General features: G+C 40.9%; 1 protein-coding gene across 3 annotated transcripts in view; it reads left to right on the forward strand.

Moving 5' to 3' along the window:
• Positions 1-24,335, forward strand: part of FLT1 (fms related receptor tyrosine kinase 1) — a 161,897-nt gene that overhangs the window by 43,384 nt on the left and 94,178 nt on the right. For all 3 annotated transcript variants that reach the window (XR_012900723.1, XM_006138918.4, XM_075919213.1), the window contains 7 exons: positions 3,264-3,388; positions 10,758-10,920; positions 11,005-11,141; positions 13,582-13,756; positions 17,768-17,885; positions 20,042-20,211; positions 20,621-20,780. Coding sequence is in view for 2 of the 3 variants with exons in the window: in XM_006138918.4 (XP_006138980.2) it covers positions 3,264-3,388; positions 10,758-10,920; positions 11,005-11,141; positions 13,582-13,756; positions 17,768-17,885; positions 20,042-20,211; positions 20,621-20,780 (1,048 nt within the window). In the remaining variant the exon portion in view is untranslated. The remainder of the gene's footprint in view (positions 1-3,263; positions 3,389-10,757; positions 10,921-11,004; positions 11,142-13,581; positions 13,757-17,767; positions 17,886-20,041; positions 20,212-20,620; positions 20,781-24,335) is intronic.

Consider the following 24,335-nt stretch of genomic DNA (forward strand, 5'->3'; position numbering starts at 1 on the left):
ATCAAAGGGGCTCAGGAAAAGCCTCCACATTAATTATGAAAACAAAACTCTGTTAGGAAACATGATGCATATTCCTTTTAATCAAAAGCAGGAAGACATTTGGAGGGCTTTGGGCCATATACTGCCCTCAGTCCATGGCGGAACTCCCTAGTGATGTCAATGGGAATTGTGCACGCTAATCGAGCTCTAGCTGTGGCTGGCTCTTTATGTCTAAGTGCTCTTGTGTGTAATTGTACTTTCAGATTTACAGGGGGAAAACCACCTTCACATGTAACCATAGCATTCAGAGGAGTCAAGGAAACCGTGTTAGCTCTGTCACAACGCTTGACTGTCTCCTCCAAGTGTGAATAGAAGCCTGCACATTTCCATTAAGGAAGACAAAAAAATGTTCTTCACATTTTGTGCTGGTTTCCTGTCACTGCCTCTCGTCGGGCAGGGAGTCCTGTGAGGTTAGGGCAGTACAGCTCCCACTTGAGCAATGTTGGCATCAGTCAGTGGTGACACTTTGTCTGGAGACAGGACCGGTAGTCTTCAGGGCAGCTCTTCCTCACACTTGTAACGATTTGGAGATTGACACAGGAAACTACTCTGCAAAGTTTGCTGCTTTTGGAAAGTAGCTCTTAATTTTGTGACAAGGATGAATAAGCCTTAGGGGAGTAATAAGTCTGTTTCACTGGTGATGTTAAAGGTTTAGTGACCTCTTCCATAACTGCAACCCCTGCAAAACAAAAATGTTTCTTTTACAATGGCACAAGCAGGCATAGCCTTGGTCTTTCCTTGAATCATATTGCAAAGGAAATGTTAGACTAACAAGTCTTGGAATATTTTTATTGCATACTCAGGTTTCTACTATGCATGAGTTCCTTTTGCAATCACAATAGATGTGACTGTGACCCAGTCTTTCAATTTCAAGTGATTTTCTTTATTTTATTACTATGTGAAATGATGCACGTACTCTTGAGTGAAAGAGAAGCAAAAGTAATGTCTTTAGAGAGTAGCTGCTTCTTGAACATGTAGAAATGTACAGAGATTCCCGATGGGGTGATTTGATAGTGATTCTCCTTTTCAGCATTCACAAATGTCCATGTATTGGCAGGGAAAAATACTATTGCTGTGCATAGGGTTCTGACTGAGTGAAAACATTATAATTTGACTGAAAATGAACCAGAACTAGAAATTAGTCTTATATTAGGAATCAAATAGTCCACCATTTGGAAGTGTGAAAAAAGCCAAACGTAGGGGTTTGAATTTTGCAAATAGTTTCTCTCTTTACACTGTGTAAAACCCAGATCTGACCACTTGCAAACAGGATTTGAATCCAGAGTTTGTGGCTTTTGCCCACTTTTGTTGAATAACACTAACAAAAATACATTTGCAAAAGCAATAGAAATGTTCCCTGTTTTCAGTGTGAACTATTTATGCCAATACCCTTTGTTAGAAGTGATTGCTTAAAGAGATAGTAAATTATACTGTTAAGTCTTAATTGTTGAGTTAAATGTCAGGAAAACTTTTATTTCGTTTTCATTTACCTTGTCCCTTACAAGAAAGACACAACTATATTGTGCTGGTAGGAAGGAATGCAATGATTAATGCTTACTAGTCCATATTCTAAGAGCTACTTGAATATCTGACTTAATTACCATATTTAGGATCCGAGTCCTAGTCTTTTGGCTATGTCTACACTACAGAGGTTTTTTTTGGAAAACTGCCGTTTTTCCAAAAAAACTTCACTTACGTCCATACTTCAATCATGTTATTTCGACAAAAAATTGAAAGAATGGAGGGTTTTTTCCAACATTGGTAAACCTCTTTCTATGAGGAAGAAGCCTTTTTCTGAAAGAGCTCTTTCGGAAAAAGGCGTGTGTGGACGGGGAAGAGGGAGTTCTTTTGAAAGAAGAGGAAAAAGCACAGGTGCCCTCGTGGCCACTCTGTCCATAGTAATCACAACTTCAATGTGAGATAGCATCCAATCAGTGTGGATACTATCTTTAGAAAAAGCAGATCGCTTTTTCAATGCACTTTTGCTGCATGGACACTCTCTTTTGGAAGAAGTTTTTTTGCAAGATCTCTTCTAGAAAAGCTTCTTCCGAAAGAAGCCTGCAGTCTAGGTGTAGCCTCATTGAAGCTAATGTGGGTTTTGCTATTGACTTCAAGGAGAGCAGGAATAGGCCTTTAGTGGTATGTTTTTTGATAGGTGAATTCCAGCTTAGTCTCAATGACAATAAAAAATAAACCAACCAAAATACAAAGAAATATGGTATTTTATTTATATTTGAGCCATATAAGAACATAAGAACAGCCATACTGGGTCAGACCAAAAGTCCATGTAGCCCAGTATTCTGTCTTCCAACAGTGGCCAATGCCAGAAGCCCCAGAGGGAATGAACAAATGATCCCTCTCCTGTCATCCATTTCCAGCCTCTGACAAACAGTTGCTAGGGACAGCATTCCTACGCATCCGGCTAATAGCACTGATGGACCTAGCCTCCATGAATTTATCTAGTTCTTTCTTGAATCCTGTTAAAGTCCTGGTCTTCACAACCTCCTCTGGCAAGGAGTTCTACAGATTGACTGTGCATTGCATGAAGGAAAACTTACTTTTGTTTGTTTTAAACCTGCTACCTATTAATTTCATTTGGTGACCCCTAGTTCTTGTGTTATGGGAACAAATACATAACTTTTCCTTATTCACTTTTTCCACACCAGTCATGATTTTATAGACCTCTATCATATCCCCCCTTTGTCTCCTCTTTTCTAAGCTTAAAAGTCCAAGTCTCTTTAATCTCTCTTCATATGGGACCTGTTCCAAACCTCTAATATATGAGTTGCAATAATTTTAAAAAAATGCTTACTTGACATCACGTGTATATATATTAAAGATGATGCAAAATGTAAAAAAATGGTGTGTGTTGTTTATTAATGATGGATAAAAATATTTTTTGAACACTGCAAAAATATTTTACTGGCTCTAAATAATGAAAATGAATGCAACAGCTATTTTAGAAATTTATCAACACTGATAGCTAGGGAGCAATGACCGATACTTTGTTATAGCTGTCTGGAAGTAAAGAAAGAACCATTTCTAAAGAGATAGAGGGACTCAGGAAAGACTTTTCTCTAGGCCCTTCAGATTTACCACAATAGATCAGTAGGCTCTTTTTAGTTACTGGGTAATCTGTTAGTATAATCTGGTTAAATTGGCCGCATTTTTCTATGCTTTAAATGTTTCTAGCAGTTACCTTTTCTTTTTATCCTTCTCTGTAGATACAGGCAGTCCATTTGTACAGCTGCACAGCAACATACCTGAAATTATACAGATGACTGAGGGAAGAGAGATGATCATTCCATGCAGAGTCACCGCACCAGACATTGCTGTTACATTAAGAAAGGTACCTTGATCCATGCATATTTCTGAAACTAAAACTGCAGATATAAATGTGTGCTTCTCTTGAACTGTTTTAATGAGCAAATTATTAATACTTGTTACCTTGTGTTAAATGTTCACTAACTCCATATTCTGGGGCACTCATGATTTATGTTGAAGCCTGAAATCAACCACTGAAATCAATAAAGATACTCCCATTGTCTTCAGAGGATGATGGCACAAGTGCGTTGATGCGTAGAACTGTATGCACATGGCTCCCAAAGAAGTTAGCAGAATTACGTACATGAAGTAAATCTTCAGGCAACAAGATAAGAGTTTCTTTACTAATGTTATTCTTGTTTAGTTTACATACAGACGATGGCTCCTAGAACAGGAGAGTTGTACAAGTCAAGGGGGTGATGCTTTATCTGTGCCTGGAGTGAGCTCCATATGTGAAGAAATAGATGAATAGTATTGTTGCAGGAAAGAGAAGGTCAACTCTTTGTGTAAAACAGCAGGAAATAGTGAGACAGAACTCAAGAAAACTGACGAGCTGTTCAAATAAGATACACGGGGCCAGATTTTCAGCTGGTGAGAATCAACATTGATCCACTGAATTCAATGTTCCATTGTCTTGGCTGATTCACACCAGCTGAGATTGGACCCTTGTGTTTTAACTTAAGTCAGAGGTTTTCAGAGTGCAGTGGTTCATGGGGCACTTGATTGTAGTAGTCTGTGGAGACCCAGCTAGTGACATGTTAACTTTCCTCCTTGTTTCCAACTGGTAAATCACATTAAAGGAAGCTAAAAATACAGAGAAAACAAACTGCTTGAATCTAAAAGTGATCTCTTTAGATTAAAATATTTTTTATTCTGGAAATCAATGCCTTGGCAATGTGTGGAGCAGGGTTGTGTAGAAAATTAGATGGTTGTAGAAGCAAAGAATAAATGGGGCCTGGGCGGAAGTGTGTATATTGTAGAATGAAAACCTATTTTTTTAGATTTTGGAAGTAGAGGAGTTAAACATGTTTCCTTGTTCCATCTTAAATCTCACTGTATTTAATTCCTAACTGAGGAAGTTTAACTTTAAACCCTCTACCTACAAGGAGCAAGGGCACCGATAGCCTCTGTGGGCCCCAGGGCAAGGTGAGGGAGGCCTGGCTCTGCACTCTCAGAAGGGGCTGAGCCTCAGGTGGAAGGGGTGGGGCCAGGGGCAGTCTGTGCACCTGGAGCATCCCACACTGCCCCCCACAACCCTTAGAGCTGCCTGGAGTGCATAGCGTGGTGCCCCAGTGGTGAGTTCAAAGCGCCCAAGGCTATTGTAGCAGCAGCGTCAGCTACGAGCCCTGGACTCCTTTGAATTGCTGGACCCCAGGGCAACTGCCCCCTTTGCCTCCCCAGGTTGGTGGGACTGACAACGATCTTTTTATAAATAAGTTTCTCCTATTCCTCCTTTTCTGATGGATAAGGTTTATACCCTCCCCGCTCCACTGCCATGGCGTGCCCACTATGCTTACAGCCGAAGTTTGTAATGTAGGATCATGAGGTTCTATGGCACGAAGGTCAGATGTAACACCGTTAATAAGGGAGGAGGAACCTGGTTCCATATACTTTTTGCATTCCAGGAAAAAGAAATGTGCCTCCCTAGTTCATATTAGCATTTCCTGGAATATGTAAGGTACAGGTGCTTAGATGATGTACTTGATGTTTTGTCATGCTATGAAACCCTTACAGGTGGATATAGACTCCAGACATATTTTTTGATTATGTAACAATTAAGAGATGCCTGACATTTTTTTCACAACTGCAGTCATAATGCTGGCAAAGCAGTTGTTCAGTGTTCCATTTAGTAATGACGTGAAAAGCCAGGATTCCTGTTCCGGAACTTCTGTAGCTGGAAGAACAGCATAGAGCCATTAGGTCTCTATCCTGTGCTAAAAAGAATTCAGAAAATCGGTTCTCAGTCACATTTCACACTTCCTAGGGAAGTGATTCGTCCCTCTGAAGTGGACTAATCCTGAAGTAGTGGGAAGACTCTGCCATTCACATTTTGTTTATTTTAGTATTGTTACCTTTTAGTTTCAATGATGCAGTGTGGGGAAATTTTATTATTCGTGTTTTGTGCTATGGATGAAGTTAGCCAGTGAAACAGCTGATGTTAGCTAACGATATCAGTTGTACAGATATAATGGCAGCTTTATGTGAGTTTTGAAATGCATAGCTGCTATAACTTCAAACTAAGGGTATGGGCCTATGTTTGCATATTGCATAAGATGGCAATCAATGCACAATGAAAATCCAAAAAAATCTTACAGCCAGGGATTAAGACAGTACAGTGGATTGGCAAAGGAAGATGGAACCCTTCTTTTCTGGGTCACTACTTCAAATCCAGCCAAGGTCTATAGTGACTGAAAGACTTTTTCTCCTTGTTCGATGACTTTTGGAATTAGTTTTGGTTTTGGTCTAATTCTTAGTAGCCAGACTCACCAACTTTATATAGTGACCTCTAGCGAAAGGTCAAATGGAAACTACAGCAGCTACAGCATATGCCTTTCCCACACCAGCAAGGTAACATATTGGAAATGTATCTTACTACATTGTCAGGCCTTCAATATTGTATTGTGCTGGTCCCATAAGTCCCCAGACAGGATCTATTGTACTAAGTGCTGTATACATATGAAGATAGTGCCTGCCCCAGAAAACTGACAAATGGAAACAAGAAGAAAAATGGGTGACTAGGGTAACTTATTTGCTATGGTGATGTGGGAGATATAAGTACCATAGGCTAAGCTGACCAATATTGTCTCAATGTTTTCTTGTACTCTCTCGTGTGTCACTCCTTTTATTGTCTCTTTAATATTTACATAGTAAGCTTTTTGGGGGCAGGAGCTGTCTTTTTGTTCTGTGTTTGTACAGCATCTAGCACAATGGGATTCTAGTCCATGACTAGGGCTTCTAGGTGCTATGGTAAAATAAAATAACAACCACCAAGTAATTCTGGATCATCTCAACTCTTTCTGAAAATTAGTCTCTGGTGGTTTTCTGCAGGCAGCCTGGAAGAAATGGAGGGATTTGAAGGAGGAGACAGTATTGGCTCAGTCAGAGTGGCTCTGTGCATCAGGGCTGCATGGAGACGCTGGTAGGGAAAGTAGGCAAGCAGGTCACAGAGGGGAGTGGCATTGGTGGAATGGAGTGAGCACCAAGCGTGGCTCAGTAAGATACAAGAGTAAATGCCCAGGGATGGGGAGAGTTGTGAAAGGCCTTACAGGTGAGGACCTGGCCTGGTTTTGTTCTTTCCAGCTGGAAGAAAACCTCAGCTCTCCTCTCCTCAGGGAAGCTGATCCACACAAGTGGCAGTTTCTGATCTGACTCAGCCACAGCAGACCAGCTTTGCTATGTAGGATCCCAGAAGGCTTTGCTTTCATGTCCTCCCTCTGCTTTTAACTTTCATTTGTCATAGATTTTAGTTGTCTAATGTATCCTTGATGGCATCTGATGCTGCCCATACTTGACTAGTCGATAGGCACTTCCGCATTTTTCCTTTGAAATGTACAAGAGCCCCTAATGCAGAAGTCCCACTGACTCCGGGCTGCAGATGGGTGCCTGCTTTGCAATGTACAAGGGTATGTCTACACTGCCACCCTAGTTCGAACTAGGGTGGCTAATGTATGCATTCAAACTTGCAAATGAAGCCCAGGATTTAAATATCCTGGGCTTTACTTGCATGTTCCTGGGCGGGCACCACTTTTAAATGCCCGTAGTTCAAACTACCTGCCCGCGGCTACACTCTGCACGGATTAGGTAGTTCAAATTAAAGCTCCTAATTCGAACTACCATTAAACCTCCTTGCAGGAGGAATAACAGTAGTTCAAATTAGGAGCTTTAATTTGAACTACCTAGTCCGTGCAGAGTGTAGCCGCGGGCAGGTAGTTCGAACTACGGGCATTTAAAAGTGGTGCCCGCCCGGGAACATGCAAGTAAAGCCCAGGATATTTAAATCCTGGGCTTCATTTGCAAGTTTGAATGCATACATTAGCCACCCTAGTTCGAACTAGGGCGGCAGTGTAGACATACCCCAAGAGTCTCCAAAGGGGGCTCTTATGCATTTCAAAGTCATGGAGCCCAGGGTCAGTGGGGGATTCAGAGTCCCACGCTGACCCCGGGCTCCATGCTGCGCTGCATGCCGCATATAGCCTGGGGTCAGCTGGGGACTCCCCAGCTGACTCCGGGTTCCGTGCAGTATTTTCCTGGGGACCCGGGGTCAGCTAGGAAATCCCCAGCTGACCCCGGGTTCTGGGGAAATGCCGCTCGGAACCCAGGATCAGCTGGGAACTCCCCAGGTGACCCTGGGCTCCACAGCGCTTTAAAGGGGCAGCGCTGCAGAGCTGAGCTGCGGATCAGCTGTGCTGCAGCTGCCCCTTTGAAGTACCCCTTCCCCCCTTTGCTGCCTCTATCTCATAGAGGCAGCCAGGGTGGGGATTGACTAGTTGACTAGTAGACAGATTATCTGATAAGAAAATGCTTATCGGATAGTCGACTAGTCCTTTACATCCCTAGCCCACACATAGTTTTTATTTTATTTTTTTAAAGAGCCTCCAAGCTGCTTATGTAGCTCTCACCATTCCTGAGAGGTGCCAGACTAGCAAATTGTGCATGGGTTTGCATTAGAGATGGCTGGATTCCTGGAGCCCGAGGAGTCCCAAACTATACTGGGTCTCACAAAAATGAGATTAAGTTTGCAAATGTTTGTTCTAGTAATTTAGATTTTCTCCCTCGACCTGCACCACTCCTAGGGAGATCCAGTGTTACAAGCTTTTTTAGCTAAAGGGAAGCATGTGCTAAGTATTAAGGCTAGATGAACAACACTCTAAGCACCAAAGCTAGGCTAATGCAAATTTATTAACAGACTGATTAACGAGCAGGAATTCCTCTCCACACACTGTGGGCAGCATCTGCTTGTGGGGCTCCTGTGGAGCCCGTGACTGCAAATTGAATCCTCCTCTTATGTCTCAGCAGGACACCTGGGGGAATGAAGCAGTGAAACAATAAGGACAACCTGCACCTCCCCTGAGCCAGCAGGGGGAAACCCAGCTGGGTGGCTTGGAAATAGAGCAGTGAACTGGTTAATCATACTGTTTGTATGTAGAAACAGTAACTACAATAGCGCCATCCCTAGAATATAAGTCACTGCTGAGTGTCAGCCAGCAGGCTATAAAGTAATGGACTGTGCTTATGGGTGTAACACATACATCCCGTGATTTGCATGCTTATTATAGCTTCTTATCAGATGTTGTAAAGATAAGGAATTCTATTCTAGTGCAGCACTTTTGTGCTAGCTGTAATTATTGTTCCTTTTTTCATCATTCATGTCTGTCAAAGGAAATGGCAGGAGATGAGTGAAGGGGTTCCTGAGGACAGCTTTAGGCCTGTGCTGAATACTTAGTATCCAGGGTGCCACATTTCAAAGGGAAGGTGTTCTGTGCAGGAAGAAGCCAACTAGTCACAAGCCCCCACACTCTCGGCATCCATCCTTAAGGCTTTGGCTGCAGGAGGACTAGGGCTGGCCTGGAGATGAGCTCTCTGATCAAGCAAGGGGAGAGGAAAGAGGTGGAAGGGATGCAGCAGCAGGGGGCAGAAAGAAGTGGCAGTGGGAGGTGCTTTGTTGACTTGGGGAGGGGAAGGGTACAACCATTCCTTTCTTTCAAAGCTCAGCTATGAGTAATCTTAAAAATGTGCAGTTCTTCTTTCAAACGTGTCAAAAAATGTGAATTTGTGTATTCCAAGCCTTTTGCCCATTACTGTGTTTTGAGAAGGGGGATTTTTGCTCTAAGAACCAAAACCATCAATGGTTTTGAAGGTCAGAGGATGTTAGGAAATAAGTAATTGTCTAATGATGATGTTCCAGATGCTACACAATGAAAAGTATACATAGGAGGATGAGAACACAAGAATTCTTAACATGTTTTTGCGTGAACCACAGTGCTGATATAATATTTTGCCTTTGCAGGTTTTTGTTGTATCAAAATGGATTTAAAATTCAGAAGGTGATCATAAGAACATAAGAACATAACATAAGAACGGCCGTACTGGCTCAGACCAAAGGTCCATCTAGCCCAGTAGCCTGTCTGCTGACAGTGGCCAGCACCAGGTGCCCCAGAGAGGGTGGACCGAAGACAATGATCAAGCGATTTGTCTCCTGCCATCCTTCTCCAGCCTCTGACAAACAGAGGCCAAGGACACCATTTCTATCCCCTAGCTAATAGCTTTTTATGGACCTAACCTCCATGAAATTATCTAGCTTCTCTTTAAACTCTGTTATAGTCCTAGCCTTCACAGCCTCCTCTGGCAAGGAGTTCCACAGGTTGACTACGTGCCGTATGAAGAAGAACTTTCTTTTATTAGTTTTAAACCTGCTACCCATTAAAATATTAACTGCTGCCACTGACAGAGCATTTGATTATTTCCAAACTGTAAATCTCATGTGCGGAGGCTGAACTGTACTTTTGTGCCTAAAGTTTGAGAGATGACTGATGATTTTGGGTTCTTCAGTTTTTGGATACTCATTAAGGATGCCTGATTTTCAGTGCTAAAGATAAGGCCCAATTAATATGACTTAGTTTGGGTACCAAAAATCACTAATCACTTCTGAAAAACTAAGCCCACAATAGCCGGTGGCTTTCTTCATTTTCCAGTAAGAATTACAATTATCATGCTTGAGGAAACTCTGCAGCCTTATGATTCACAGGTTGTGTTCTGTGATAGTTATGAGAAGTATGTACAGTATGATGTGTCAGTCTGGGAACATGTGCACATCTTATTCACACTTTTTGCTGAAATAGTCCAGTGCCCATGGAAGATAATAGAAATTAAGAAACTCATTAAATTGAATCTGAGCTGGCATTTGTTAAAGGCACCAAATGACAGCAAAAGAAGTTGATCTGTCAGCTGTGGGGGAAAATGCGTATTTGTTTTTCAATAGCCACACCAGGATAGTTAATTACAAAGTCTGTCTGAGACAGGCATTTTGGCTGCCACTGAAAGCCAATAGCATTGCATACTAAGCTCCTAAGGCCAAGCTAATGCTAGTGTTAATCTTCTGTATATTAATTTACAACCTAGTGTAATGATGAAAACAATGAACCTTCACATTCTGCACCTAGGTTTTCTGAATTTAACATAAAAATGGACTTGAAAATATGCCTAATTAAACATCACCATTTGCGACTTGTTGACTGGCTTTTTTTTTTAATTTGTTTTTTAAATTCCTTTTTATTAGGCCTCCAAAGGACATATTTTGGGGTGTGTGTGTGTGTGTGTGTGTGTGTGTGTGTGTGTGTGCGCGCTCTGTGGAAATAAAAATGGATTAGTTTATAAAACATGTTCTTCATTTTCAGATTCCACTAGAAACTCTTATTCCTGATGGAAAGACAATAATTTGGGATAGCACGAAAGGCTTTATAATACCAAAGGCAACATACCAGTTCATAGGTCTCATGAGCTGTGAGACAACCATTGATGGGCATAAGTATAGTACGAAATACCTAACACACCGACAAAGTGAGTAGCATTCACCTATCCCGTGCTTAATCACATGGCATTATGTTGGTGTAATGCTACTCATGTTCTGTTTGTGATTTACAGGCAACACAATATACGATGTCCAGTTAAACACCCCGAATCTAGTCAAATTGCTGAAAGGAGACATGCTTGCCATTAACTGTACAGTTGCTGCAGACTGGAACACAAGAGTTCAGATGACATGGAGTTACCCTGGTGAGGTGAGTTATTTGGTTTGCATGTAGAAATGCTAGTTATTTTCTAAAACAGCATCCCATTAAGAAGCAATCCTAACAGGAATTTTTGTCTGAAATGATTGCCATACTTGGAATTCCATTGTCATGACCCTCACTGACATGTCTTTTATTGGTTTTTACAATTATTATTTTGTTTAATTGAATAAGTAAACATGTTTACAAAACACAGTGTAGTATATTGCATAATCAGGAGTGAACAATAGAATTGTTTCATCCTTGGGAACATCTTCTTGGGTTCAGTGAAGTAACAGAAATTTATCATCCTGTGCCAAGTTCTCTTTTGTAACAGAAAACTTTTCAGTTAAACCATCTTTCTAAGGCCATTCATGTAAAGGACTGGCAGACAGTCAGGCACCCGACTCAAGCATGTTTAGAAAAGATATTACAATTCAGCTAGCCAAGATCTCATTTGTTAAGTGTCACATGAACAATTCTCTTGTTTTGACAACTACAAGAATGATCTTGAATGTATTTCCCCTCTCCCTCCACCTCCTAGATTGGGAGCATCCTCATAAATACTTGTCATTTACAAAACAACTGCCAAGGAGTCCGTGTTAAGCTGATAAGAAATTTGACATTCGTTTAAAGTTTACAGCTCTCAGTCCTTTCATGTCAGTTTGATTTATACTGTAGCTTCAAGTCATGATCATTTATTATGTCAGTCATTGTGCCTAATCACAACCTGAAATTATGATTACACTATGTAAGAATGATTACCATGTCAGCTTCTAATGTACTGTAATTGCTTTGATTAGCATTTTTTTCATCTCCGAAATAAATAACTTAGCAACAAACAAGACTCTGAGCATGTTCGAGTGGCACCCTGTTGCCTTGCCAGCTACTGCTTACAATCACACTTTGCACTATGAAGTAGTGGTTTGTTTTCATTTAGATGCTAGAGCACTCACTGTTTTGCCAGACAATAATAATGTTCTGAGTTAAATAAAAGCTGAGGCCAAACGCAGAGGAGGAATTACAGGAAATAACTCCTCAGCTTCAGTTTATCTTCTGCTCCACCCTAGTCTCTTGCCAAATCTTGCCATTTCTCTCTGTGTAATGTTTCCAGAATTCTCAATTCCCACTACTGACACGCTGGCACACACCTTATCTACTGTAAATCTGCTCCTCTCTGACCTCCTACATCTTCTCCATTTTATTCAGCATGCTGTATCTAACATAATCTTCCTCTCCTGTTGCTTCAACCCTTTCCTGGGACTTCTTCATCATCTATCTTGTCAACAGCATTCTCGTTCTTCAGCTTCATTTCCTAGGTGCCACACAACTCAACCTCTGCCCATATCTTAGATCCCATTTCCACCCACTCCCCTTTTCTGAGCCTTACAGTTGTCAGTATTGAAAGTTGGGAAGTCACTATGTAGCCACCTACAGAAGTGGTAAATGCAATACCGGAGCGTTGAATACCTGGATTAAGTGTTAAATTCAGGGTTGGAAGGTGCACAGGGTTAATACATGAGCCTTTCCAGGGGCGTTTCCTGTCTTTGGGGATTGGACTCTATGGCTATGTCTAGACTGCAAGCCTCTTTCGAAAGAGAGCATCTAGACTGCACGGAGAAATTTCGAAAAAGCAGCTTGCTTTTTCGAAAGAAAGCATCCAGTGAGTCTGGATGCTCTCTTTCGAAGAAGCCCTATTTACATTGAAGAATGCCTTCTTTCGAAAGAGGAACTTTCGAAAGAAGACGTTCTTCCTCGTAAATTGAGGTTTACCGCCATCGAAAGAAAAGCCGCGTTCTTTCGAATTAATTTCGAAAGAACGCGGCTTGAGTCTGGACGCAGGGGAAGTTTTTTCGAAAAAAGGCTACTTTTTTCGAAAAAACCCCTGAGTCTGGACACAGCCTATATGGGGAAATGTCATTCTGGTTCACTCATGCAGAGCAGAGGACTGGTTTCCCTCTGAATTGTGGGACCCCAAATCCACAACCTCCTTAGGATTTAGTTCTGCCATGATAGCTACACAACAAGCATGGCTAGCTAAGACCTGCATTTATTGTGAATGCAAAGCCAAACAGCACACCTCTGTTCCAGTAGATCTGGAACATAGTGAATATCAATCAGATCATCTTGTTCGATTTAGCTCTCCCACTCCTCTCCAAGCCCCTCTTTCTTGCAGAGTGAGGATAAAGGAGAGTTAAATGGGCAGCTGGGCTTGCTAGTCCTTCCCTGCCCCATTGCACTGGAGCCAGGGAAATCTGCCCATGTGCAGTGAGTCCCAGTGGCAACTCTCACACTGAGCTCCGCACTACTGTTAGCACCAGAGCAGAGATTCTGTGGGGAGTGCCAAAGGATGAGATTATTGTGTCATTTTGGGGATTCTATGGCCCTGCCATCAAATTATATGATTAATAATTATTAATAATATATTTGATTTGCACTTCTTGCTTTCTAGGCAGACCGCAGAGCATCTATAACAAACCGCATGCGCCAAAGGAATACAGATGCCAATATTTTCTACAGTATTCTTGTTGTTGGCAAAGTGCGTGATATTGATAAAGGCCAGTATACCTGCCATGTGAAGAGTGGACCATCAATCAAGTCTGTTAACACAACAGTCCATGTTTACGGTAATAGATAGTGTGCATGTGTGGAATGTTTCATGCTCACATTCTGTGTTCAAGGCTAATCAATGGTTAGAAACCTTTTGTACACAAGCACAAAATGGAGGTTTTGGCAAGCCGGCCATACGAAGAGAAAATAGCATGGAAACAGAATGGCTACGTCTACATTGGCACCCCTTCCAGAAAAGGGATGCAAATGTAGCACATTGGAATAGGCAAATCCGCGGGGGATTTAAATATCCCCCGCGGCATTTGCATTTTCATGGCTGCCGCTTTTTTCCGGCTTGTAGATAAGCTGGAGAAAAGCGCCAGTCTGGACGTGATCCTCCGGAAAATAAGCTCTTTTCCGGAGGATCTCTTATTCCGGAGGATCTCTTTCAAGTACGAATAAGAGATCCTCTGGAAAAGAGCTTATTTTCCGGAGGATCGCGTCCAGACTGGCGCTTTTCTCCGGCTTATCTACAAGCCGGAAAAAAGCGGCAGCCATGAAAATGCAAATGCCGCGGGGGATATTTAAATCCCCCGCGGATTTGCCTATTCCAACGTGCTACATTTGCATCCCTTTTCCGGAAGGGGTGCCAATGTAGACGTAGCCAATATGTTCCATTTGGTCGAAGATACTGTTTTATTTAATTGGCAGTAGATAGCTTACTCTAATCACTAATATGATCACTTTTGTTTGCAATATGTAAGAAAATTCTTCATTGGTCAATACTGTACCATAAAGACTCCCAAACAAGAAACAAATCTTAATTCAAATGGAAGAACCCCAATGCTTCTTGTCTGCTTTTGTTACCTGTGACCAATGGTATGCAAACCAATTAGCCCACAATACTGTTTTTGGCTCTTGGCAGTTCTTTGTATGCTTAGGAGAACTACATCTCTACCTGCATACACAGTTCATTCCTTACCATCCATACATGGAATGTAGATTGATGTGATGCACTCTATATGGAACTACACCTTGGGACAATTCAAATGCTGAAGCAAGTTCAGGCTATTGCAACTCCTTATGAAAAGGGGGTTCAGCCTGAGGGCATTAAACCAGCTGTACTGGCTTCCAGCTGGAAATCAGCATGTTGTTTTAACAAAGGGTGCTCTGGATGGTTTGGGAACTGCTTACCTGAGAGATCACTGTTTCCACCATGATATATACTGCTCCTGCTGAGGTCAGACAATGTTTGGAGCTCCCTGCCTTGATGCTAAATGAAAGGGGGATGCTGGCAGGCTATTCTCTAAGATGTTTTCTTGGATTAAAACTCACATCCCTTATTGATATGGGCAGTGGGTGAAGCTATTGCTTGTGGAGGAAAGCTCCCAATCTGTGCCCCCCGCCCCCGTACTCCACCCCTGTTCTGCCCATTCCCACCCCAAGCCTACACTGCCCAAGCCCTGCCTCCTTCCTGTCTCCTTCTCTTCTCTCCCTTTCCCTGCTCACCCCTTCCAGCCAAATCCCTGAACCCAAATGTAGTAAATGACGTTCAAAAAAAAATCCTCTAACATTTCCTTCTAAAGAAAATGGAATATGTTTTCCACTGCATGTCAGATTGTGAAGACTGGCCATGCAGAAGATACCTAATTAAAAGTTCTAAATTTGGGAATAAAAAAATGTCAATCACAGATTTTTTGATATATCCTGAAGTTTGTCAGAGATTTATTTCCAAAATTTTGTAGTAAGGGCAAGTCAACTGTCCTGCTGTATACAACATTGAACATTATGGAGTATGTGATGCAGCTCTTCTATTTTGCATTTTCTTAATCAACATTTTTAAACAAATATTATCATTTAAATGTACTCTTAAAGCTTCATAGTAATCATTGCTGATTACTATATATTTAATGCACTGAAACAAAGACATTTTAAATTAACCAGTCAGAGCAGTTTAGTATGCTTTTAGAAAAAGGGAACATTAATTTATTTTGTATGATCTCCATAACAATAGACATGTTTATGAAATTTCACCATATGTTAAAAATGTTTCCAAAGATTTTAGGCATAACAAAGGTACTGATTTTGGTGGAGGATTCTCTTAAAACTAGTTCATTATATAGTGTGAAGTGAAGAAAGAAAAACTCATTTGTCCAGCTATCTGGAAGATATAGGATGTTTAAGGGCTCTCTTCAACAGGGGGGTGAGGAAAAAAGATTAGAGAAGGAATGGACAGAAAGACAGGAAAACTTTGGAAACAAGGTTTTTGTACAATATAAATGAAAATGAAAATGTGTATTTTAGGTAAGGGAGGTCTTTTGAAGAATTAAAAAAACTATATGTCTTTAAGGCTAAATCTGAATTCTCAGATTGTGTATCTGTAAATCAATGCAAGGATTTTGTTAAAGATGCAATTTTATAATCTTCACCAACAAACTAATGAAATATTTAGAGCAAATATTAAACTAAAGTCCTGTAGATATATTACAGTAATGCAGGAATGCACAATTCTTTTTGTCAGTAAATAAAGCAACTGACATTATATATCACCGGTTTGGCACATACTTGTTAAATGGCTTTATTGCCACTTACTGGCTCTTTCACAGGTTTAGTGTTACGCTAAAAAGTCAGACAAGCTGGAAGGCTTTTTACTTTTAAGTTTCTAGTTCCCCTCCTGAGGAAGACTCACCAAGCTGCCTCAGTTGCTGTGGGAGCCTACGGGAAGGGTCAGAATAGGGAGGGGAGAGGCTGAGCACTAAGACCCAAGGAAGCGTTGCCTCATCTTGCCTCTTCTAGCCCCCACCCATGCTTATTGGCCAGAACCTAGTTTTGTTCTGGGCATGAGGCAAAGCCCATCTTTTTTCTCTCTCTCTCTTCTCATGTTGTAGAGGAGGGCAAGTGCTGAAGGTCCAGATGGTTATACTCATGGGCAGGGCTCGACAAACCTCGGCAAAATCCACTCGCCAGACCCGCACTGCGCATGCGTGCACCGCCGGTGAACAGGGCGACCAGCTGAAATCTACTCACCATGGGCGAGTAGATAAATGGATCTGTCGAGCCCTGCTCATGGGGATTACTGTCTGTTTTTAATCACGAAATATCCTTATCCAGAGCAAATTTAGTTGAGTTTTTATAAATTAGAATAAGTCAGTCTGAAACCCTCAGGATCTGAGCTTTCAACTACAAGGTTTCTCAGTTCAAAAGTAGGTTTTTAATCAAAGAAGCTGAAACTCTTTTTTACATTTACGTTCTGGAGATTTGTTTGAAACTCAGTTTTTATGGCTGCAAAACATTCATTCCTGACACTGTTGAGAAGGATGGTATAGAAATGTACATTGTAAAGGAACCAGAAAAAAAGGGGGGAATCAGCACTTTGGGCCCAATCTTCAAAGGTTTGTTTGAACAAATATCCTTCTTGAAGTCTAGGTAAAATCTGGCTGATGATACTAAAACACTGAATTGTGACTTGCGTGCATCATTCTTAATCTTATCCTTGATACTCAAAACATAGTTAAGTATAGACCTGTCTGCACTTTCAAAGGATGTCTATAACCCATTGATCTGTCATATGTTTTCCTTTGTTCCACACTTTAGAGTTTTTAGAAGAAATGTAAGGAATACTCCATATATTACTTTGCTAGGCAAACACATCATTATAAAGATTGAAAGATGGGACAATATCTAGTAATGTAGTTATACAGAGTGAATTGGTTGGACATGCTTCTAATGGGGTTATGAAGAATTTTTTTGTTTCTTTTTGTGGAGTTATGTCTCTGATGAAGATAAATAGAATATTTCTTCCTTTGGAAAAATGTCCTTTGTAATGTATAGCTAAGTTTATAGGCCATGGGCCAAATCTCAAATTTCTGAATGTTTGTACTGATCTATTAGGTTTTGCAACGGCTAAATAGGTCACTGAAAATCCGATAACTCAGACCCCAAAATCCATGGATGCCCAAATGATCAGCGATCCCTGTTAGGCACCTTCTTGTAAAAGATCATGATAACATATGTTGTATTGTCTGTAATAAGTATAATGCCTGATTGAGCATCCATCTCTTAACTACCCTATATTTTGTCTTTTTAAGATAAAACATTCATTACTTTGAAACACCGAAGAAAAAGTGTGCTTGAAACTGTAGCTGGCAGAAAATCCTATCGGCTGTCAATGAAAGTGAAGGCATTTCCCTCACCAGAGGTTGTATGGTAGGATTACAGTTACTTCCACATAGATAAAGGAACTCTTGGGTGGGAAAATAACATCTTTGCTAATGTTTAATGATTTGACTTTCTGGTAAAATGTTGAAGCAAGGTACCCTGATATGGAAATGATTATAATATTACTACTTTTATTGCACATCAGAGGATTTCAGAGTACTCACAAATATTAATTAATTAGGCCCTTATCCAGCAAAGCACTTGAGCATGTACTTAACTTCAAGAACACGAGTAGTCCCATTGAAAATCTGTGGCTGATGTGGGGCTAGAATCCAGCTGTCTTGACACCTCTCTGGAACACAAGACAGTCTTCACTCATATCAGCCAATGAGACTATTGGAATAAAATAAAAATGTCAGTTGAAACTAATGACTGGGTTGCAAGAATCAGCCTTGTAAAGTATTGCTAGAAGTTGGCTAAGTTTTGTAGTGGCCTACAGTTTCTATAACAGATTTGGTGACTTGACGTGTGTTTTTTTTTCTCAAATGCACTATATTAAGAAATCTTTTAAGAAGTTTTTTTTTAATTAAACCAAGCACCTTTATATCAAACAATGTTATCTGTTCAAGATCACCATTATTTTTGCTTAAATAATTTTAAATGGCAATAGCTTTGGCTTGATTCATTACACTGTAACAAAGGGTGTGTGGCAAGACTGATTAGGAAAACAATCCATAAGTACATGAACAGCATGAGTTCACTGTATTCTTAGCCAGTATTTATTTTTACTTCAAACATTGTGGTTTTTTTTCATTTGCTGCTCCAAATGGAAAATTAATACATATATGAAACTGCTACAAGCTGTTATTAAATCCTTTTATTTCTATTTAGTGATCTGATTTCTTGACTGTCCATGTAGAAACAAAGCTTCTGAAATGCAGACGGATACTGAAAACTAAATCTAGGGTTACTAAATAGATAAGATTGCCCTTACCCATGTAAAGACTACAAGACCTTACTCTAAATGTTTCTTAGAACATAACAGCATAATAGTTTGTCCAACAATTTAGTGAACTAAGTCACCATTATAGAAAAGTTATTTGTACTCTATTGATAATACATCAGTCTTACTACATCAAGCTACGGAAGCACCGTTGGTGCCAACTATAATATTTTGAAAACAATATTCCGTTTAGAAATAACTACATATATGCAGTATTTTCTTGAGTTTTTAACAATATCTGCATGAACTCAATAACTGGTTCTTGAAATTTAATAAACCAGTTGCTCTTTTCCCATCTGAAATTATGGTCATGCATGTGATATCACAACTCTTTATTCAGGAAAGTTTTATGATGTCATTATAAAAGGGGTTTGGGACTGGGTCATGAAGACTTTACTTTTATGAGTAAGGGTTATTCCTATGAGTGGTCTCATTGATTTCACTGGAATATCTATGTGGGTGTGGGAGTGAAGGATTCATCCTTATGGTATAAGCAACTGAGGAGCTTGGACTGTTAAGACACAAAGAACCAATTTTCCACACAAACATACTTGTTAAAAACAGATCTTAACAGTTAAATATTGTAGAGGCCTGTTAGATCATATTACTATTAACACATAAAGTTCTCATTGTCAAAGTCCATTGTAAATATTTTACAAAGGAGCACCTTTTAAATAAAACAATGTAGGTGGTGCTGTGCTGAGTGTCACAATGCTGGACTGATTCAAGAGCCTAAGTCCCCTTTGAAAATGAGCTTTAGGTCATTTTGAGTCTAAAGTCCATTTGTCACTGGAAGTGCCTAAGTCCCTTTTGAACATGGGATTTTGGCTCAGTTTGGCATTCTGATGCTGAAGGCAGCAATGCCAAAATACCCTTATAGAGTCAGGCCTAGTTCTATAGAGACCTGATCCCTTCAATGATGAACATGCTGCTAATAAAGCATGCATCAGACATTAAACAGATACTTAAGCCTAGTCAAGAGAAGACACACATCATGGAGGAACATAGGATATTTAAGCAACATTATTTCTCAAAATGCTCTTTTCCATGTGATTTCGTCTGACCATTGAAGTGAAAGCTTGGCCTGCCATGGATGAACATAGCTGAAAACATTTCAGCATGAGGATGTTCACATTCTAGTGTACCATTACTCTGAATAGCACCAGTTTCATAATACTATGTTATAATGTTCTTTTAACAGGTTAAAAGATGGGTTACCCGCTGCTGAAAAGTGTGCCCGCTATGTGGCTAAAGACTATTCATTAATCATCAGAGATGTTGCTGAAGAGGATGCGGGGAATTATACTATAACACTGAGTATACGACAGTGGAACTTGTATAAGAACCTAACAGTCACACTCATTGTAAATGGTAAGTTTACAGTATAGTATCTGTTTAGTTATTAAACATATTGAATGGCCAGATTGTCAGTTAAGGCTTGATCCAGGATGAATCAAGTCAATGAGAAACTTTCCCATATACTTGTTGGAAGTTAGATCAAGCTCCTGGTGTAGATTGGCAGAGCTACTGTGAAGTTAATGAAACTACACTGATTTATATCAGGTCGGGATCTACGTTTCTCATTACATTTTTCCACGTTACAGTGAGATGCATAGGTATTACAAATGTTTAAGTACTTTCCCCCATTTCTGTTATTTCAGTTCCTAAGCGGGATGGCTTCCTAACTTCCCACTGTGCAGGATGATTTTACGTTTATGTTGACAGAGGGCAGTAGAAACTCAGCTCCTTCTGACTTTTGTTCTATTTGTGCATTTTGCAGTGAAACCCCAGATCTATGAAAAAGCAGTGTCAACATTTCCTGATCCCAATCTCTACCTAGTGGGCAGCAAGCAAGTGCTGACTTGCACCGTTTATGGTATTCCTCAGCCTACAGTTACGTGGATATGGCATCCTTGTAGACAAAATCATTCCAAAGCAAGGTAGGACAGCTTGTTTACTTGTTCTCTCCCTGCCCCCTCAAGACTACAATGATCAGAATAACTTCTTTCTTTACAGTAAGTTAAAAAGCTTGTAATTACAGTAGAGAAATCAGCAATTTGTATGATTTTTAATCACTGTCTTTTAGATTGTAACGTATCTGGCAAAAATGTAGTTTCTTATGTGAAACATGCCATAAGTGGGACTTTCTGCATTTTTACCTTTCAGTTACATGCAGAGCTAATAGACAAACTATTAGGCTATGTCTACGCTGCAGGCTTTTTGTGAAAGAGTGGCTGTTCTTGCGCAAAAACTTGTGGAGCGTCTACAATGTATGTGCATTCTTGCACAAGTACATTTACAGTAAAGTGTCGGAAAAGAGGGCTTCTTGCACAAGAGTTATTCCTCTCCCCACGAGGAATAAGCCCTCTTGTGCAAGAGCTCTTGCACAAGAAGGCAGTGTGGATGGGCAACAGGGGTTTCTTGTGGAAGAAACCCCTATGGATAAAATGGCCATCAGAACTTTCTTGCCCAAGAGAACATCCACACTGCCATGGGCGCTCTTGCACAAATGCACATCTCTTGCGCAAAAGCACGTGGCAGTGTGTATGCGCTCATGCGCAAGACATTTTGTGCAAGAACTCTTGTGCAAAACAGTTCTTGCGCAAAAAGCCTGCACTGTAATGTAGCTTTAGTGTATATTATACACATCTAATCATGCATGTAATGTCCACAGGAAATAGCAAATAAAAGCAAGCATACTGTACATACATACTCTGTAAGGCTTCTCTTTTAAATTCAAGTTATAATAGATGAGCTCCCCTTTCTTCTTGAAGTTCCCAAGGGATAATCTGCAGAAATGTTTTCAGGATATTTTGAATTCTAAAAGAACAAAGGCAAATTTACCTTCTAATACTTTAGTGGATAGAAATGTCATAAATCCACACCTGCCAAGAGCTTACCTCATTGTACATTAGCAGTATAAAACATAACATAAAGACTCATGTGATATTAAAACTCAGCTAATCTTTTGTATTCAAAGTCTCCTTTCCAACCTATTTTTATTAATAGTTTGAACACTGCCACATTTTGCCAAAACTGGGCCTAACTCATGAAGACTAACAGAATCTTAACTAAAAATAATTGACATAATAGAATACAAACTACTATTGAAGGATGCACTCCTGGAAGATGATGGACAATTATTGTCAATTACCAAGTTCTTACACACATGCTTAACTTGCAGTGTATAACTGGCCCCATTGACTTCAGTAGGACAACCCATGTCTCAAGTTAAGCAGATGTTTAAGTGCTTTTTGGATCAAAGCCAAAGTGCTCTATACTTTGTAGGATCACTCATTAATTTTTCTATTGTATTTTTCTTTAAGATTATGCAAATGAGAATCATTTGCTGTACTATTTTCACCAACAGGTGGCACCAGCAATCTCTACATTTGCTTTGGTAAAAAAAAGTTGTAGTTCTACATTTCACCAACAGTGTTTCCTATATGTGTTATATTGGAAATATGAGTTTCAAAACTGTAATTAAATATGATATTTTTACTTGTAGGTAAGGCATAAGTGAAAAGAAATTGCAATGGTCTTTTCACTGTGCAGTTCCCAGTGAAAGCCATGTAGAGTATGATGTTGGGTCCTTTTATTTGATCTGAAAGTTTATACATATCTTCATAATTTATGTCAGCTTAGTTGCACTATTTGGTGCCTAGGAGAGGTTGAACCAGGTCTTCACCTATTTCCTACTCTCCTGCCCAGGAGATGGAGTAGTTAATGGCCCTGTTGTAACTGCTCTCTCTCTTGTACAAAGATTAGCAATGCAGGTAGCCTGTACAGTCTAGTAAAAAGATAGATTATGGTCCTTTACTGCCCTGTGTGGATGCATAAAGTAGCTCCAAACTGAGCTTTTAGTGTGTTACCTTTAGGAGAGATTACAAGATTGCCCAGGCTCTGGGGGAGGGCCAGCTCTGTGGACCTGGAAGGGGTGGGGCCTCGGACAGAAAGCCAACTCCCGTCCCCAGCTAGACCTCAGAGCTGGCTGGAGTGCATAGTGCAGGACTCTGCAGAGCACTGCGTGGCAGGGGCAGATATAGGACAGGGCGAACAGGGCGGCCGTCCCGGGCCCCATGCTTAAAAAAGCCCCGCGCATGCGCCGTGGCAAAGGGGGCCCCGTGGAGTTATGCTGCCCAGGGCCCCGCAAAACAGTCATCTGCCCCTGCTGTGTGTTATTTCTATCGCGATTGTAAAGGGCCTGGGGCTCTAATGGCGATAGCGGACAGGAGACCTGGGCCCTTTAGACTTGCTGGGCCCTAAGGCAATTGCCCTCTTTGCTCCCCGCTGTCGACGGGCCTGGTTGCCTCCCATTCCTGATGCATCACCAGAGATGCTAGCAGCATTCCTGATTGTTTGCTTCTGCCACAAGTTTTTGGCTCTGTAGCAAAGTTGCTGCTCCAGTACACTGCCTCCTGACAGGCTCTAGCATTGTAGCAACTTTTGCCTCAGTTTCTCCTACTGTCCTTTGGCTACCTGGGTCTGTGGCCTTATCACTTCAAAGTCTACACCTTCCAGGGCCACGGAGTCCAGTATTCCAACAGGAATACTGAAAATAATTGAATGTTCAGCCCCACTGAGCTCAGCAGGCTGCCTCTTCCTCACAGGCAGGCCATGACTGCTCTGGTTTGTTCCCATACCTAGTCCCATTTTCTGTGCCTTAAACAACCCACTGCCCAGGGGCTGGCACCCTCCTCCTCTGACTCAGCCGGTTAGACAGGCTGCTGCGGCTGCTGTTCAGGGTCTCCTCTCCGCCCCTCCCCCAAAAAGCTTCCTGCTCACCTTGTGTCCTTTTCCCCTCCTTTTTCCTTCTCAGCCAGCTTTCATGGCCGCTTCTCAGTGAGGGAGAACAACCCAATTCCTCCTCACTCAGCTCCTCATGAGCATCCCTAGTTTTTCCCCAGCAGGACCTAATCACTGACCTGTCACAGACTGGAAGCCTTAAGGGCCAGTAAGCTTGTGACACGCCCCAGTTAAGGAAGACACTTGTGTTATGTCTCACTGACTTTCACTGGGACTTAAGGCTGTGCTTAAAATTATGCAAGTGATTCTATACTTTCTTGAAAAGAAATGATTTCCTGAATTTTGTCCTTAGTGGTTTTCCTGTGCTGCCCACTAACACATAGACATCACTCTCCTTGAGCTGAGCCATAAGGCCATGATCTTCTCTTCTTTTTAAGCCTTTTAGACCAACTTTAGTGTGCTATATATTAAAAATGTCTAGGTGTTGGTTGGTAGACCAAAAGACCTTTGAGGATTGTTAATGTTTAAAAGGGAGGGAAGCAATGTTGATTGTAAGGTTTATCCTTCTTCCTGCTCTTTGGCTTTTGCTTGTCTTCTCAAATTGTGAGCTCTGTTGTACAGGCCATAATTATACTCTATATTTAGACCATGAATAGCACTTTGCAGGTCCTACCAAAATGCAAGTGAAATTCAATATTAATTGTTTATGTAAAGTGTGTGCTTGGAATTTTAAGGCCCTGTTCTCCACA

The sequence above is a fragment of the Pelodiscus sinensis genome, chromosome 1 (assembly GCF_049634645.1).
Source record: "Pelodiscus sinensis isolate JC-2024 chromosome 1, ASM4963464v1, whole genome shotgun sequence".
NCBI classification, from domain to species: domain Eukaryota; kingdom Metazoa; phylum Chordata; order Testudines; family Trionychidae; genus Pelodiscus; species Pelodiscus sinensis.